General features: G+C 40.7%; 1 protein-coding gene across 6 annotated transcripts in view; it reads right to left on the bottom strand.

Moving 5' to 3' along the window:
- The window catches only part of LOC124230766 (nesprin-2-like), a 298,061-nt gene that overhangs the window by 73,074 nt on the left and 206,010 nt on the right, over nucleotides 1–18,977 (bottom strand). For all 6 annotated transcript variants that reach the window (XM_046647128.1, XM_046647127.1, XM_046647130.1 and 3 more), the window contains 14 exons: nucleotides 17,705–17,935; nucleotides 14,189–14,371; nucleotides 13,035–13,163; nucleotides 12,463–12,584; nucleotides 12,172–12,313; nucleotides 10,629–10,760; nucleotides 9,120–9,272; nucleotides 8,785–8,994; nucleotides 7,513–7,614; nucleotides 6,442–6,561; nucleotides 6,086–6,286; nucleotides 4,499–4,672; nucleotides 3,062–3,193; nucleotides 218–414 (listed from right to left, as the gene is read on the bottom strand). In XM_046647128.1, the coding sequence (XP_046503084.1) occupies nucleotides 218–414; nucleotides 3,062–3,193; nucleotides 4,499–4,672; nucleotides 6,086–6,286; nucleotides 6,442–6,561; nucleotides 7,513–7,614; nucleotides 8,785–8,994; nucleotides 9,120–9,272; nucleotides 10,629–10,760; nucleotides 12,172–12,313; nucleotides 12,463–12,584; nucleotides 13,035–13,163; nucleotides 14,189–14,371; nucleotides 17,705–17,935 (2,228 nt within the window). The remainder of the gene's footprint in view (nucleotides 1–217; nucleotides 415–3,061; nucleotides 3,194–4,498; nucleotides 4,673–6,085; nucleotides 6,287–6,441; nucleotides 6,562–7,512; nucleotides 7,615–8,784; nucleotides 8,995–9,119; nucleotides 9,273–10,628; nucleotides 10,761–12,171; nucleotides 12,314–12,462; nucleotides 12,585–13,034; nucleotides 13,164–14,188; nucleotides 14,372–17,704; nucleotides 17,936–18,977) is intronic.

Raw genomic sequence — 18,977 nt, 5'->3', positions numbered from 1 at the left:
TTTCCATAGAACTGACTATATATTATCCTGAGTCTAGCAAACCAACAGTAGAGACTCCAGACCCCATTTAGCCCAGAAGAGGGACCTAACTGTTTCAGATCGTCCAAGAAGAACCATATAGAGGGGGACGACATGTAAAATCGGGTGAGTGCAGAGTCCCTCTGTGGTCTTTCTCCACAACAAAATCTGACACCGATCAATCTCTGAGAAAACACACCTGAGCAGATGCTTGAGAAGCGTTTGTAGTCTGTGCAGTTCATGGTCAATTTTTTTGTTCAGGGACAACCACTGCTCCTCTAGCTTTGCCATCTGGCCCTCCAGCTCAGGACAGTTCACAGACGCCACCAGCTGTTTGCCTTCATTCAGAGTCTGATAAAGCCGAGCCTGCTTTTCATCGATGTTTCTTTTTATTTGCTAATAAAAGTCAAGTCATAGAATGAATTATTAAAAATGAAACCAGCCAATCCACTCCCAACTACTTCATTAATGAGCTACAGTAGAGGCTACTGAAGAAACGTGAACAGCTTCCTAATGCTCAAGACTCCACGGTCTCGCTGGACAAACAGGATGAACAGTTGACTGATCACCTCTCATGATGAGAGCATCTGACTAATGCATTTCCACGGCACAGATTCAGTGCTACAGACTTACATACGCCAACAAAACCCCAAAATTCACAGATTTAGATCTGATAGTTAATTCCTCCATCTAAAAACAAAAACCAAATTGGCAGTTTATGGGGTGCATTCAGCTTGCAGACAGGTTTCACGTGACCTGAAGATTATTCTGAAAACCAGGAAATTTTACACAGAAAGCAGCATTTCCTGTGACTCTGGGTAGAGTAGAAGAGCCAGCAACCTGGGTCAGCATTCTCACGTGGCAAAGACGTGAAGCAAGGAGCAGTGGCCTCCTTTAGAAGGGCCTGCTCTCTCTCCTCCTCCTCCTCCTCCACCGCAGTCCCTGCCACCCCTCCGACTGGAGACCCAGGCATTTCCACTCTCCTGCCCGGCACCTGCAAGCATTTTATGTTGTGACCTAGGTATGAAGGGGATAAACAGGCAAATATTTCTTTATGATATTTTAGACCCAAATAGTAGGGGAAAAACTCATTTCTAGAGTCTTCTGAACGTAAGGATTCAGCAGGGGGAAAGGAAGAGGACTTTAGAAGAATAGATTAAAACAGCACATCACTAATCCAACTTTGTGAAAAGAAAAATAAAATTCTTCAAAACTGCGAATATAATGACCCCCTATAGAGAATTCTGCCTAAAGGCAGTTGTCTTCCATTCGGGTTCGACTAATGACGCTTACCCTGACAGCTATTTAAATATCATCTCAAAAAATAAATTATGATCCAAATAGAACTTTTGCTATTTTCCAATTAACTTAAGTTTTTTAAAGAACTACTAAAAAATTCTACTTCCAATGCCCTTTCCACCACGCCAATTTGTAACCCCTACTCCTGCCCGAGCCTGCAGGCTAAGCTAGAATAAAATGTTCAACATTAGTTAAAAAAAAAAAGGTTCTAATTTTCTAAGCCTTCAGTGTGAGACACTTCGCCTTTTCAGTGTCTCTGAGAAGTTTTAATTTCCCCATTTTATATACAGGAGTCAGACTACATTGGTCACTCAGCCCACGAGGTGACAAGCCAGCATTTAAACAGGGTTTGTTCAACTCCAGAGGCCACATGACCAACGCCTAGGGTCCTCAGAAGTCCCCGCTCAAGATACACACTAACTTCTCTGTGGCACGGGAGGCTGAGAACGACCTGAAGGGGTCTGTACACAAGATGGGCTTTACAAGATATTTGTCTTCTTTTAGTCAAATGGCAAATTTATTTCAAAGTCTTAGAATAATTATTTCATTTTTTAAAATATTTCAAATTTAACAGAATCACAGGTCACATTTTAAGTATGGATACGGTCACTTTTGGGGAAATAATCAGGCTTATCTCAGGTTGGCTAACATGAACTGTTTCTTAATATAATGAGATTTAAAATGCTATGTTTTCAACTGTGTTCTTTCAGCCATCCAGATGGTACCTTCCGCATCTGTAGGCTAACAAAGAATTTAATAGCAGCTTCCCGCCCCCAGAGGATTCAGATTTATCTTCGAGTTAGGCTCAACATAATAAGACGGCAGAGGTCAACCGCAAGCTGTCCAGGCATCTAGAGAGCATCACCTCAGCATTCCAGCCTCTGGAAATGTTCCTTGTAGCTCAAATGCCTCTGGAGTGGCGTGGCCCTGGCAAGTATTTCACGCTTTCAATTTCTACCCAGTCTGTTCAGGCAACAGACATACTTTTGAAGTTTTAAAGTTGGTGTTGGATGACTACTTCTAGCTGAGCAGCTCAGATTCTGACCACATATTTTCTAAAGTGAAAACTAAGTATTTTAAGTTTCTGTTGAGAAGATTTAAAACTTGCTTTTGTCTTGCTGGTCATGTTCTCAATGTCATCGAAAATCATTTTAAGGTTTTATCTTTTCTATAGCCCAAAATTTGAGACACAGAGACTTTGATTATAACAGTACTAAATGTTACACAAGAAAAATTTTAACGTTTGAAGTCTTTTTATAAAGCTGGTGACGGGTAACAGATTATTTATTGCCTGTCTCATAGGCTATGTCGAATCAGGCCTTCGCTGTAATAATAAAACTAAACATATGTTTAGAGGCCCGTGGTTTGCAAGGTTCTTTCCATACTTCAGCTCATTTCCATACCCACTGACATCCACCTCCTGAGATGGGCAGAACTCTCTGGATTCTCGACATTCTCTAGATAAAGAAACAGAGGCTTAGGGACAGAAAGGTAACAAAGTGATAAGTGAGAGCCAGGACTCAAGCCAAGGACCTCGACCCCACGCCAGACATGGGGTTATGCTGAGGAGCTCACAGCCAATCTGCAGTTTCCCTGAATATACGTAACAGTGAGTTATGTGACGAACAATATTTCATTTCAATTCAAATCATTCACCTTCAAAGTCAAGCAATTTGATTGGAAAGAAAAACCACATAAGGTTCTACAGATCACGCCTTTGATGTCTTAAAGGGAGGCAAAATACCTGGTAAAATGAAATCCTTTCTGCTAATCTTTCCTCTGTCTCCTCCACCAAACTCACAGAGGGCAACGTAGATACAAGCATTTCCAGGTCCTTTTCAAGAGATGCATAGTTTTCATCAAATTCTTCCCATTTCTAGAGAATCAAGAACATAAAATCACTGGGGCCCCTTTTCTAGATTAGTTCCAGACCATGACAAAATTAATCAGAAACAGAAATGAGCTCTGAGACCACACAAAATGGAAGTGCAGATTTCTAGGGCTTCTGTGAGGTACAACCCCGCCTGGTAACAGCTCAGTGTCTAATGGGAAACAATTCCATTGCCGTTGTGGAGAAGGTTTTAAGAAACCCACTGGGCATTAGTGTTTTATGCTTGCCTCGTCATATCGAGTAGGGACTAACAGGATTAAGTTAAAGTGATACGCTTAGCATGAACCTCTGTGGAGGCCTCAGAGCCGTAGGAGAGCCCTTCTTTCATCCGGAAAGGAAGGGCCAACTCTTAAAGCCTTTCTCAACAGAAGCACCTGTCAGGCTGCTTCCGCCCTCCCTACCCCAATGCCCCGTCCACTGAAAATCACTCTACCGTGCTGCACGCACACGATTCCACTGTTTGAGGAGTGTGGGCTCACACTTCATCGGGGGAGTGCTGCTGCCTTAGCCTGAGCCTTGCCTCATCCTAGCTCTCCGTTTCCACAGAAGCCCACGGCGAGGGTCTCAGCACACGACAGAGCTGACTTACGGACACAAGAAATACTAAGGCGGGAAAATAACCGCCTTACTGATTCTCATAACTACTGAAATAGTGGGTCACCTGGCTATTAGGGGCACTCACGGGGCTCAAGGAGTCTTTTTTTATTTCAATACCATGAAATAGTACTATAAATATCAATTTGACACACTAACTAGGAAATTAATTTTATTAGCTAAAAAAACCCATTTCATATTATCACATTATAAAGTTGAATATTTCCTTCACGGGCTAACATTCGCTGTGATAAAAAGTTAAAGGGGGAAACCTTAACACTGAGAAAGAGCTTTACACAAATTTAATTTTTTTTCTTTGAACTGGGACAAGACTGTCATGAATCTACTTCAGCATCATCATGTGGACCTGTCTCCTTTGGGAAGTACCATTTCTGAACCACTATTTTATCCAAGCGATCTCACTCAAGGTCTCAAAGTGCTTTCCATTTTGTTTATTTGTACACAAACCCAGAAAGTAGAAAGATGCTGTGCCATCCGTAATTTTCATAGAAGTCTCAGCTGCTACTTCACTCAGGGAATAGCAGTCAGAACTAGAACAGGGTTCCACATTCCTCATTGTTAGCTCCTTGTGCCTACTGCTTAACGATAATTAGATACTTCTTTTTGACACCTGGAGGTGGTGGCTGAAAATTCGGAATTCCCAGCTTAAGTACAAAGTTTATACTAGCCAAATACCTGTAACAAACTCTGCAGCTTTATCCCATATTGGTGTGACTTTTCTTCTAGCAATTTAACTTCTTTTACTTGTTCTGCCCAAGATGTCTCTTTCTTTTGCAATAAAGAAGGAAGCATTTTGTTGGAGTATGTCTGGATCAACAGCATGTCAGCAACAAGCTTCTGGAAAAAAAGCTGTAAAATGGAGAAGGTTTTAATATTTATTTATTTTTACATTGTGAAAATCTTAAAAACCAACTTACTTCAACGTTTTATACTGTTATATCTGTTTTTTAATCCAAAATCCAAAAGCACAGCCATGTACAGTCAAATATATGAGAAAACAAAAATTTCCAGTGAGATCTCCCTAAATCAGTTATTCTGAGTTTTAAGAAACTTTACAAAAAGGTAGATACTGACGTGGCCGAGGAATTTCAAGACACTAAGTTGGGTGGATAGATGTGTGAGCCAAGAAGCCACGCATCCAGTAGCTGGGGGTTCCTAAACCCTGGCTCTAACTTCTACTCAATACAAAGGCTAAATAAAGGGAATTTATTGACGAGGTCTATTGGGATCCTGGTATGTAAAAACTCCCAGAATAGCACTTTAAGAACCTTTAAAGAGGAAGGCTTTCCTTCATACATTCTTCTCCATTTAGAGTCAGCTGCCCCCAGTAGTTATCTGGAGGAACTTCTTATGTGAGTCTCTTCTCCTATTCCTTGAAAAGGATAGAAGGGTTTATAGAAGCATTTAGCATAGGGCTTGACACACTGTAAGTTTCAATTAATATATTTTATCCTCTTCTCCTCCATTCTTTATACAGTATTTATGTTTGAATTTCTTAGGAGAAGGTCCACTTATCAAAGGCCTAGACTTCAGCTTGTTGAAGGTAGGAACTCTGTCTTATACAGTTTTTATCATCAGCACTTAAATTACTGCATATCTTTAGTTGATGATCATGAGGTTTTTGTTTAATGATATAATGGGAAACTAAAGGATTTACTGAGGCATTACACTAGATATACATTTATATATTTAAATAGGTATTTCCTTTGATCTCTGTTCTCAGGAAAGCCTTTCCCAACTTACTGAATTCAATTTCCTCTATTAAATGCTCTGAAAGCATGTATCTTAATTTTAATTTTAAATTTGTTTAAATGACTCCTTGATAAATATGTCTTCTCTATCGGCTGAAAGCTCCATAAATGTAAGGAACTGTGTCTGTTTTCACTCACAATCATATTCTTAGATTTAGCATAGTTCCTTGTACACAGTGAGCACTCTGAGAGATGTTTGCTAAAAGATGAACAAATGAGGGACTAGCCCTGTGGTTAAGTTTGGCATGTTCCACTTTGGCGGACTGGGTTCGGTTCCTGGGAATGGACCTACACCACTTGTCAGCCTCCATGCTGTGATAGCAACCCATATACAAAATAGAGGAAGAGTGGCATGGATGTTAGTTCAGGGCAAACCTTCCTCAGCAAAAAAAAAAAAAAAGAAAAAAATAAGAACGAACGATGTATATTTCACCAAGGAAGAAAGTGGATGCTCTGTTCACACACAGGAAAATTCAGTCTATGAAAAGGTGACCTGACCCATGTGTCTTACCTTGTGGTTTTGTATTTGAGCCTGTAAGGCAACTTTACTTTTGGTTTGTTGTAAGTGGCCATGAGCAAGCTTTTCCTTTCCGATATTCACTAGTTTCACCATGCCTTGCAACAAAGCATCTTGCTGGCTCTCAGTGACGAAAGGGCTGCTGAGTTCCGTGTACCTGGCTCTCAGGATTCCCCACATACTGTCAAGTACATCCTGAAAGGAAAGAGTAAGTGTGCGCAAAAATGTTCACCCAACCACGAAAATAACCCAAATGAAGAACAAATCTAAACTCCCTTGGGGGAAGAAAAAAGTCTTACTCCTTATAATCATAGTAATTCACTGATTGAATGTTTTCTGCTCAGACATACCTCTAATTTGTAAACCTCTTGAAGTAAAACATAAGGTAAATGAAGACTCTCCCCTTCGTCTCTTAGTTTTGCAACTCGGCTCTCGGAGTTCTGCAGCTCCACTGTATACGCATCTGCTTTCTAAGGTGAGAGACAATACAAAAGAGTAAAACCTTTTAATAAATTAGAGAAGGGTATATATTCATGTAAAATGACTTAAACAGTACAGGAAAGAATTAAGGGAAAAATGCAAGCCCAGCTTTCCCCACCCCAAACCCGCCCCCGCCACCTCCAGCTCTTCCCAGAGATGCACAGTCAACAGCATGTCCATAATGCCTTTCAGGCATGTACCAGGAGATCCAGGCACATCCTTACACTCATTGCCTTGCACACATCATTCTGTTCCGCAGTGTGTACTCCTCACTTATCAGCCCCTCAGCATCTCTTCAAATCAGTACAAACTTATATGGCTCCTTTTAAACAGGCACATAGCATGCCATTGTATGGAGGCACACTGCTTTAGTAACAGTCGGCTCTCAATGGACTTTGGGGCTATTAAACAGTTTTTAATTCAAGCAGTGCTGCCAGGTCCATCCTTGAATATTTATATGATTATTTATCTTTATGCACTTGTCTTACTCCCTTACAATAAGTGCATATCCAGCACCTAGAGCAGCATCTGAACATAGTAGGTCCTCAATTAATACTTAAATAAATGAAGTGAAAATGCTGCTGGATGGAAGAGTATTTATGCTTAAAATTATAATCTATAGCCAAGTGGTCCCTGAAGCTGACCAGTCAGCATTCCTACTAAGAGGTGAGGGTCTCCTTTCCCAACACCCTTACCAACACTGCACAAGCTCAAACTCTTGCCTAGTTGATATGCAACAATGGTCTTTTTTGTTTTAATTTACACTTCATCAAGTACCACTCAAGAGATATTTTTAAAGGTCAACATAAATAGTTTTCATTCTTATTTATTTACTTAAGCCTTGCCACTGCTCACAGAGGGAAATGGTTCAGAAACACAGCTTATATACACGACTCTTTGGTCCAAGGGCCGGCCAGTTGGAATTATTTTCATTTGATTACCTGAAGCTGCTCATCAATACTCTGGCCACTGATCTCATTCAAAGACTGTTGTAAAGATGCTTTATTCTTAATAAGTTGATCATATAATCGCTTTATTTCATTCTGTACAAAAAGATAAATGCAGGAAGCAGGAAACTGAGAATCTCATTTAGGCCTTCAATACCTTTTTGAAAATTAATTATCCTTTCATTTTTGTGCTATCAGAAATTTCAAACATATACAAAAATAGAGGAATCCCTGCATTACCATCACGCAGCTTTAACAATGATTGATTTGTGGCTGGTTGTCTCTCTGCACCCTCCCCTGAGCTTTCTTGACTGTACCTAACCTCCCTTCCCTCAGATTATTTTGAAGCAAATCCCAGATATCATATTATTTTATCAGTATGTTTCAGTATGTATCTCTAAAAGACAAAGATTTCTCTTTCAAAATTCTACAAATCAATAATAATTCCTTAGTATTATTAATACTAGACAGAGTTCACATTTCTCTAATTGCCTATAATTTTCTTTTTTGGTTTATTTGAATTGGGATCTAAATGAGGTCCAATAGGTTGCAATGGATTAATATGTGTCTTCAGTCTCTTATAATCTGCAGGCTCCCCGACCCCCTCTCTTCTTCATTTCTTGGATTTTTTTAGGGGGGAGGGGAAACGAGTTCTTTATTCTCTCCAGCTTCCCACTGTTTGTACTTGGCTGACTGCACTCCCACGGAGCTGCTTAACAGGTCCTTCTTCCCTGGTGCCTATTGTACTTGGATTCTAGAGGCTGGATCAAATTCAGGTTTGATTTGATGGGCAAGACTCCTTCATAAGTGGTGTCGTGTTTCATTTCTTTTTCATGAGATAATTTTAGTAGCTTCCTGACTAGTCCACCTGCTCAGGTCTCTCTTCCAATCCCCATAGACAACTGCCAATGACTCTACCTGAGGCACACACAGACTGCCACTCCTTTGCTGAAAAACTTTATTGGCTCCCTCTCATCTAGAAATCCTCCCCTATGACACTCATTAAGTGGCTGAGTGTAATACAGAAATATTACTTTAGCTCATCCTAACAAATTCATACCCAAGACTTTGGAAAGGGCATTGCTTTCAAATGGTCTCCAACCATGAGCAGGAGAACTAACTTCAAGACTTTCACAGAAAGAATCTCACCACTTTCCTTAGCAATTCCTATTCACAAATGCAGCCAGGAACAGGAATTAATGGAAATTAGGGGTCCTTTCTGTAACCTAACACAGCGCCAAAGTAGGCTGAGTGCCCTGCCCATACCTGATAACTGCGGTTATAGTCGAGGCCGGCTTTCAGGGACTTGCTTCTAGAGGCAGCTGCAGCCTGGGTGTGCTCCAGGTAGACCTGGAGGTTATCAAAACATTCAAGGAGCAAGCTGGTGTTCTTGCCAGGCCAAGTCATGGCTTTTAAAAGATCATCCTTCTTGTCACTCAAAGCTAAGTAAAGTTTTTTCAACTCAAGAGCCAGCGTCTGCAAAGTAGAGAGGAAGGAAGACACAGTGAATGAGCTCTGACCTTAAGAGGCTTCAGCTCTGGCTTGAGTAGTGGGATGCCTGTGGTAATGACCAACATATGGCCTTGGTGGAGGTTTCCTACCTCATAGTGCACCTGCTGAGCACAAGCATCCTCTCTGAAGAGCCCAGGTGTCTGCAGCATCTCCTCCACACTGCCAAGGCACTGACTGAGGGTCAGAAATAGTTCAAATAATTTTTTATCCACATTTATGAATGTTTCTTCAGTCATGTTTCCCTGAATCAAGAGGAAAAAGAAAACATAAAAATCATTAAGCTTCCTAGCTTTCCCAAGCCTACATTTTCCCTGGTTTCCATTATAGTTTACAATTTATGGTATACTTTTTTATAATTAGTTGTTTCAAACACTATGTGAACTACGTAGCAGAATAAATAAATAAAATTAAGATGTTAACTCTGGGAAAAACAAGTTTAAGAAACTCAGTGTTAGGTAGTGAGTTGACTATTGAATAGAATTAAAAGGTAAGTGAAAGGTGAAGGACTTCCGGAGCAGGGTCATCCAGAGGGAAGCGTGGCCCCAGATCAATCATACCATCTCTCTTCCCGCTGCTCCCTGCCTCCCACATCTTAACGTAGGAGAAAGAGGGTTAACGAAATCCAGTATGGCTTGGAGAAGGAAAAGAAGTCAAGAAGGGGTTGATTAGAAAGAGGTATAGTATCTGAAAGATAGGGATGGTACAGCATGGTGACTATAGTTAACAATACTGTATTGTATATATGCAAGTTGCTAAGACAGTAGATCTTAAAAGTTCTCATTACAAGAGAAACAATTTGTAACTACGTATGAGTGACAGATGTCCACTAGACTCATTGTGGTGAGCATTTTGCAATATATACAAATATCGAATCATTATATTGCACACCTGAAACTAAAATAACGTTATATGTCAATTATATCTCAATTAAAAAAAGATAAGAATGGGCTGTGGAGCAGGGGGGAATTAGGAGTGTCACTTATGGGCTGATTGTGAGAATTAAGGCCACTCTTACATGTACAGCTCCAAGAGGTGCCCCGGGGTTGTGCAATTGTGTCCTGGTGAGTTTGGGAGCCACAGGTCTGTTTTAGCCGAAGCTGTCGGAACCACCCCTTTTTCTTTACCCACAATCACCTTGAATTCCTAACCAGTTACAAGTAATTTAGGAGCATCCCAAGGCTAGTAATCACCCCAATTTGGGCTGTCTCCTACTGTCTTCTCTGATGAATACCTAACATTACCTAGCACACCGTCTCAGTGTTAAGCCTACTCAAGATTGGAAACCTTACCTATTCTGCCCTCCTTCTTCACCCTTCCAACCCCAGAGCACTACTGCAGACAGGACTAATCAACCAAGTCCTTGTTCCTACTAACCCTGCACTCAGGTTCAGGAGCCTTTGCACATGGTGCTCTAGGCAGCCACTACCAAATTTATCAGAGCTGGCAAGAGGGATCAATTCTATATGCAATTCTAGGACCCATTCCATTAGGTGTTCTATTATTTGTTCAGTAAAGAAAACTATGACCAATCCATAATATCACATCTCCCTTCTCTTTTGTTATTGCAACGAGGAAAATATATAACGTGCAGCTGCTACCTGTGTCTGCAGATTATTTGCTTCTTGACGCAGGTCTTCAAGTTGGGTAGTATAAGTTTTCAGTTCTTCAGTTGCTGGGTATCTAAAGTTATACACGCTCACACTGGGTAGAATACTCATATTTGTGGCAACCTATTTGAAAAAGGGAAACTCTATTACAGACTGAGATCCTGCTGATGTTAATGTCAAACAGTAAAAACACCTTAGCACGCCATCTTCAGAGTTACCCTCTGGCTAAGTGTTTTTGTCTACCCTGTCATTTACAAGAAAAAATAATTAAATTAAATTTTAAATATTTTGGACAATCTGAAAAATCATGACCAGTTAGTCATGGCCTTACTTAGACACTTCAGGGCCCATTTAGATATCAAAATGAGAGAAAAAAACCATAATTTGAAAAACAGAGTAAAATTTCTAATCTTTCAATTTAGTAGCAATGCTATCCATGTTACAGTTAGCTGTTTCTCTTCCCATTACTGTAGACTCCTGTATACAGCCAACTCTTACAATAGAATTCAGTCACCTCAGGGACAGATATGGATCTTGATTTGTTATTGAAAAGCTTAAAAAGTATTGATAATGAGCTGAGACTTCAGAAGGGAGAACGATTCAAAGTTAATTTCTTTCTCCAATTGGAAAACTAACATGAAAAGTAACAGGATTGGGTGGTAGATGACTCTGCTTAGGGAGAAAACTATTGATGGTGTTTTACTCTCTTGGAAAGAGAAAGATATACATGTTATAGTGCGTATAACAAGGAGAAACCAAGACTAAAGCTCTACCAATGAGTCTGACTCAACCTTAATTGGTCAAATAAGGTTCTTGGCAGAATAGAAGGGAACTAAAAAGTTCCCACGAGACTGGGGAATTGGGAAATCGTTGGTAACCTTTGTCCAGGCAGTTTGAGGGCAAAGTTGAAGGCAGAAGCTTGATTGCTATGACAACAGTGCTATTCTGCTCATGGCCTCCCTGTTTAGCGAGAAATCCAACAGTATCTGGCACAGTATGAATAAACCTATAATGGCAATGATCAGGTGTGTTGGTGGGAATATAGACTGGTGCCATTGGCACAGGGGCCGGCACACTGAAGATTCCAAATAATCTTTTGATGAATCAATGATGCTCATATAGCACTGTATCATTTTTTAACAGTTTTTTACATATATTATTTATTCCACATATAGTAACTGAGATTCTATGATGCTCTAGGTACTGTGCCAGGCACTCAAATGTGAACCAAGCAGACATGGTCTTTCTTCTCACACCAGCTAGTGGGGAATACAGACAAATAACCAGGTGCACGGTATGGTGAGAGCTCTGATGAGGGAAGCCCAGGGTGCTAGAGAAGCACAAAGGCGGGGCACTTAATGCAGATTCCCAGGAGGGTAAAAAGGGGCCAGCCAAGTGAGGAACCTACTTGGCATCTTTGCTTTCTGAAAATAAACTGCCACTAATGCAGAACATACATGTGTGTTTAATGAACACGTGTTGGATTTTCAAAGATAAGCATGCTACTTTACACTGTGTGCAGACACACACTGACCTGAGGCTGCACACGTTGCGGGAGAGGTAGTCTTACTTTTGATGAGAGTTCACGATGTAAATATTGCCACCTATCTCCACTGCGGCCCTGGGGTGACAAGACCGAGTCTGAAGCATCATTTTCGGGGCTAGATGCCTTATCGCTTTTAAGGGAAAACAAAAGGTGAAAATAATAAACATACAAAAATTTTATCACATTCAGATAATACTTTATTAAATGACTTTAAAAGAAACACTTTAATTCTCCCAACCATAAAACTACCGAATATCCAACTCTTTAAAAATGTTTTACCTCACAGATGACTTCTGAGTTGCGTCTTTATCATGTTGGCAATACTGGGGCCACATTTTCTTAGCATTCAATTCTATGAATTTGATGAAATCTTTCTGTTCCATTGGAGATAACTCCAGAACCTATATTGAGTAAGATTCAAATGGTTCAGTCAATCAGGGTTTCTAATTAGTACCCAGGGGTTTCTTCTGTTGAGATAAGCTGATTTTGAACCACTTCCTAAATCATTAGTTACTATTTCTTTCTTGTTTGCTTGTTCCTGTTAACTTTTATTTCTCAAAAACCTATTTAAAATATTCACACAATGACCAAGGGTTATTTAATATATATTACACACATGGAAAACCACCAAAAATATCCTACAACATTTTGAAACAATAGGGGAAAGGGTGTTGCAGTTACAGAGGTAAGTTCACGCCCAGAGTTGCTGCACGCACAGGAACTCACGCACCACACTGCCCACTCAGCCACATACGAAAACACTCCAGCGGCAGCTCAGGATGTAGTTCAAAGGGAAATTCCACACAGCAAGCTTTATTCTTATCCTTATAACTGTTAGGGGCTGAAATTACCTGTTGCTGCTGGAAATCTTTTTGCTTGCTGAATTGTGGCCTTTCAGTGACAACAGATTCAAATTCAGAAAGGTTATCTGGTTGGAGAACTTTTTGATGCTCTGAAGGTTTCTTTAGAAGAGTAGAATGCTGCAAAAAATTTTATGATGGTAGACTTATTTTATTTAAAAAGATGACCCACTTTATTTCAATTCTAATAATGAGACCACATAATGGAAAAGTTTCATATGGAGTAAATGACTGTATTTTATTATTTATTATAATTATATACTACGATTTAAATACTCATTTCATAACAACTTCAAAAACCACTATATTTGATGAAGTTGTCATCATATTTCCTCAACTGAATTCAGTCAATGAATTACTAAAATCCAGGAAATCTATTGCCTTTTTTTTCTTAAGAACAGAGTAAAAAAAATATCAAAAAGAGAAATAGTATTATGCATATGAATTCAAATATCCCCTATGTCTAAAACATAAGTCGATTTTTTTTTTAAAAGAAAGAACACATTAGGATGCAAGGGAACCAAATGCCCTGTGTATCTGCAACCCATCTCATTTCTGTGAATCTAAGTCCTCTAGCAGGAACTAGCATCTCCTGAGTATGGATGCAAATCTTATATAGTAAGATCCTACTCACAGGACGCACATTCGCACTTCTAAACACAGAACGCTTTTAAAAGTCACAGGAACACTTCAGCTGTATGATACTTTGATCTCTATATATAAATATTTATAAATAAATAACAAAAGTACCCTAGAAACAGGTTTTGTGTTTCTGAGGTCGAATTTTAACCATACCTATAAAGGCTTCGTTTTCCAGTCAATTGGAGTCACAAAATTCCTTTAAAATACATCTTTCTTTTATGAAGAAGGCTTACACCAGACCTATTACCAGCAAGAACAATCAACCCAACCCAACCCAAACCAAAACCATCACTAACAACAACCTAGACTGAAAAACTGCACAGCAAAAGGAAACCAATAACAAGAGCAAGCACAACCATCCCTCACAGTTTTAAGAGGCGTAATTTTTATTTAGTATAATTCCTCTGTAGTTGTTTCATCACCTCACCCAGAGTTCCTTCCTAGCAGGTTTATCACATACATATATCTGCATACATGTTTGTTTATACATAGCCGTATTTTACCTGGTCCTCACTGTACTTCTCCTGAAGCATCACCTGGACTTTTTCCAAATTGCACTTCACAGTTTTTAGTTTCAAGGAAAGTGCTTCAGCCTCCTGTTGAGTGGCTCCACTATCTCCCAGGCCCTGATCTTTGCAATTCTCTAACAGAGACGCAACCTTGTGCTCAATCTCTGTTAGCATAGCCTAGGAAATAAAATCATTTAATTATTCCTAGTTTTGGTCTTGAACAAGTGTTATACCTCAAAATAAGTTAGATTCCCTCTCTCTATTTAAGTACATACAAGATGTTCCAGAAACACAGGTTGGAAGGGATCTTGGGAAAACAGAAAAACAACTTCCACATAATTCCTGTGCTTTTCCACAGGGGTGTCATGAAACCAACCCCAAATTGCCGATGTCACTCTCTAATACAAGTGATTCTATAATGACTTTAGAAAACACAGCTGAATGTATCCAGCATGGCATAGTGGTTAAGAACACAGACGCTGGAACTCGACTACCTGCGTTCAGTCTCTAGGGGAACTTGGGCACCTTCCTTCATGTGAGTGTGCCTCTAGTCACCTGTAAAGTGGGGATAATAACGGAACTTACCTCCTACGGTCCCTTTGAGGAATTACAGTTAAATCCATGTATTTTGACCAGTGCTTGATACATACCCTGTGCTTAAAATGTGTTGACTATTACTTTCCCCCCACCTTCCTAAAACTTTCTGTTGCAAAGTGTTGAGTACTAATAACCAAAGAATTCTACAGAACTCTTTGAAAATTCTTTCCCTTGCTCTTTTCCTTCTCGTTCTCAAGCCAAATAAGCTTCCAAAATATCAGAAGAAGACCACAGAAGAAATAATTTGGAACCTAAAACACTTAGTCATTGATACAACTGGCCAACTTACACCCCGGCCTAAAAATAAATCAGCGGGATGAAGTAAGCTTCTCAGTAGGTCTCCGTCATGGTATTCCTCCTCAGCAGATCAAGTTTGCCCTCTCCTGGGCTCAGGACCCCGAACAGCCATGCCAACTGGCTGGGCACAGAAGCGGCATTCAGACTCCCGTTCCAGCACCTGGATCATTTGTGCTAAAACTCTGTGTGGGACTATGAGCAGGTTCAGCCCTCTGAGAGAAGCGTAAGGAAAAACTCTAGCCTTAAAACAAATTTTCAAATAATATATGGTCTAATTCCTCCATCCACGAAAACTACTTGTATCCTCTAACTTACAGACTCTTCTAAGCTTAAACAGTACGTCCTCACAGATTTTAAAGGGGCTGTAAAAAAAGGGTATGATAATTTTGCACTTTTTTTCCACTTAGCTATTTTATGCTCTCTACTTTTTCATGTGTCTACATACACATGTTCAGGATTCCCATTTTGATAGTCGCAAGTTGATATTCCATGGTTCACATAACTTCCCTATTAAGCCTGTAAGCTGTTTCCAATTCTTTATTTTTGTAATAAATGCTGGCATAAATATTTTTCTCCTTTCTGGGTTATTCTCAGAGGGTAAATTTAAAGTAATGGTATTATTAGGCCAAAGAAGATGGACATTTTATCTCCTCACGGCTGACCTCCCAAAACGTGGAACCAATCTGACAGAACTATCAGATGTTAGTGGATCCATTTCTCCAGAGTTTTCCAGGATGATATAATTTTTGCCAGTGTACCGTAGGAAGAAAACAACAGCTGTTTGGATTCACATGTCTTTCACAATCAAGGCTGAAGATTTCTTCTCAAATATTAAATTACCGGATATAATTTTTTCTTCACTGTTTGCTCTTGTGTCTTTGGACACTTTCCCGCTGGAAACTTAGTGTTTTTACAGACCAGTGTAAGACTTTTTATAAATTTCAATATTAAATTGTGTGTGTCACGGCATTAGATAAATGAGCCAAAGATGGCCCCTGTATATTGGTCCCTATGATGTTTATGTCTTCACAGCAGGCCAGGACCAATAGCTCAATCCCACTGGCACAAAACTCAAAACTGGACCCCACATCTGCTAGTCACGGTTAAGACAAACTCTGGTGAACTGAAAGACCCCAGCCTCTGCTGCCCTTTGGAGCTCTCTGATATCACCTAGACACACAAGCCCCTCCGGACTCCTGACCCCCCAAGAGTTCCCTTGTCCTCTTCCCACCCCCATCCCATGCCAAAGCCTCTGGAAGGTCTCCTGCTGTGAGGGACTTCCCAGTCCCTCAGGATCCTGCCAAAATGCTGCCCAAATAAAGCTCTTGTATGCTATTGCCACCTCGTGGTCTGTCTTTTCCTTGAGCAGTCCCAAAATCTTTGAACTCACTACAAGTGGCTGGAAGATGGGATTCTGGTGATGATCAAGGAATTGGCATGGGGTCTACCCAGTGAGCAGGACAATCAAATGGCAAATCGATCCTGGACGGTCTTCAGGGCCTGGGACTCAACACCTGGCACGCTGTGGGCTCAGTTTAGCGTAGCATCGCTCTGTGCTGAGTTACACTCTTTTTTCCAGACTCCGCTGTGCCTCATCAGCCAGGCCATGCGACAGTGCCAGTGTGTGAGTGAACCCACCTCTCAGAGCTGACTTTTGGGATCAGAGGCGCTGAGCTGCTCAGGGAAGGAGGCCAGCCTGCCCACCTGAGTCCCCCACTAGTTGGATGTTCTAAGACTGTGGGCCTGAATGGAAGACGGTGAGGAGTGTCCTCCCTGGATGGAGGGTGGGCTACTCCCGACCCCATAACACTATAGTGGGAGGAGCTCTCTGTGGCAGGGCCGGTGATATGGGGCACTCTGAGAGGATGTCTTCATCCCTGGGGACTGCTGCAGGAGACAACAAGCCAATCAGGCAGAGACTGGTCTAAGCACCGTTGGGGGAGGAGCCTCAATTGTTGTGACACTCAAATTATGCTGCCGCCATGTCGTCATTCTAGCCCCTCCCTGGAGGGACACAGAAATCCCAACATTTGGGCTGAGCGAGCAAATGGTACTCAAAGTGACTAAAGGCAAGGAAGTTTACATTCCTGCCCCTCCCAAGCAAGAGGAGCATTTGTAGAAAAATGGCAGCGAGGTCCTTTTATGCTGTATCTGCCATCTTGCAAATCAGGATACTCAGTTTCATTTCCGGTGAATGAAAATTCAAAAAACTTATTATTATGAATAAAAATAACAGCATTTATTGAGCACTTTTTATACACTTTATACACCAGACACTGGTTTATAGACCTTATCTCATTTAATCCTAAATCCCATGAGATAACCTTCTATATGAGGAAAATGAGGTGAGAAGTTAACTTCCTCAAGTTCATAGTTAATGTGATGGAGCTGAATTTGGACTCTAGATTCTGAGCTCTTACTCACTACTGTCTCCCCAAAATACTCTGATTACATAAATTGTTTCAAAAAATTACCGTGAGAACAAAAGTTGAGGCCAAGATAAACGTAAGGGTCAGAGTAACAGGAAGAAACCCACTGTTGCTTTAAGAGAAAGTCACCTAGTCTTGGAAGGGGATTGGCGAAGAGGTAAGCCATGAACTCCGACCCCAGCCTTACCTGGCACCCTACCAGCTGCTGTTCCACCGCCTGCTGCATGTCTGCGTCTAATGTTTCTGGCTCGAATGCCACGTTGGCTTGGCGCAGCCACAGCTCCAGCTCAGCCACCTGGGTCTTGCAGACATGGAGGACTTCTGTGGGCTCGAGCCTAGGTTTCTCCACCGTGGCCTCAAAGGCTCCTTGCTCGTCAGAAAAGCCCAGAGCTGCAGCCTCGACAGGAGGTGTGGCACCCTAAGATAAATCCAAAGGTAACCCAGCAGTGAAAAGCCAGGAGTCCAAAGTTTTCAGATTTGGACTTGCAAGGACCTGTGAACTTGCATTTCCCCAGTTAAAAGAAAAGAAATAAGGGCAGAAGAAGAAAGAAAAGAAAAGAAAAATGCACCTCCACACACATAGCAACAATCATGTGACCTGCCACCCCAGGTTTCCAAGCAGCTGATCTGCATGTACACAGGTACAGTATTCCCAGGCACAGAGGACGCAAACGGGCTCGCGGTTCATTAAACGGCAGGCCCCAGGAGACAGGTGAGTGTGAGGGAGAGGGTGTGCATGTGGGTGTGTCTCTGAAACATTTCAGCGAATTGCCCAGTGTTTAAAGTTGCGTGACACATGATTAAGCAATGCTTACATTGCTGTGCGCTCTATTCAAACAGAAAAAAAAAGATCTTTACACACTGGCAGGGATACAAGGAAATATACCACTTTTAACTTAACAGCTTTTCAAGTAGTTAGATTATAAAATATTTTAGCTTTTTTTCCCCCTAACATACATGCTATTGCTCATCTAAACATCTCCCTATTAAAAATAGCTTAAGTCAAGCAATGAGTTTCCGTGGGGTATTCTGGAAACTTTTCTCCTGTTCTTCAGAGAGAATCCCTAAGACTACTTTTCACCTTCTAGAGACTCAAATATTAGTGAATTAAGGACTAGATGCTTACAGTGTAAATTGTGGTGTGTTCTTTTTATACTGAAATAACTGGGTTGCCTATTGATCCAGTAGAAAAACTTCTCCCAGATACCAAATTATTCTGCCAATTTTATAATAATATTTTTAATTTTGAGGTAAAAGATTATTTGATACAGAGATATATATTTGCCTCTCATTGTGTAATTTACCCTTTCCTAGAATACTGAAAGCATGTATCAGACCCTTCTAGAGAAATTCCTTTAGGAATAAGGATTTGTGTCTGGATCCACAAAATTATTGTTCTCAGTAAATATTTTGTGGATTATGAATATGATGAAAATACAATGTTTTCTACATAAGACTTT

This window comes from Equus quagga, chromosome 20 (genome assembly GCF_021613505.1).
Source record: "Equus quagga isolate Etosha38 chromosome 20, UCLA_HA_Equagga_1.0, whole genome shotgun sequence".
In the NCBI taxonomy this organism is placed as follows: Eukaryota; Metazoa; Chordata; class Mammalia; order Perissodactyla; family Equidae; genus Equus; species Equus quagga.
The sequence above is the reverse complement of the archived record's forward strand: the minus strand, read 5'-3'. Positions and strand labels throughout refer to the sequence as shown.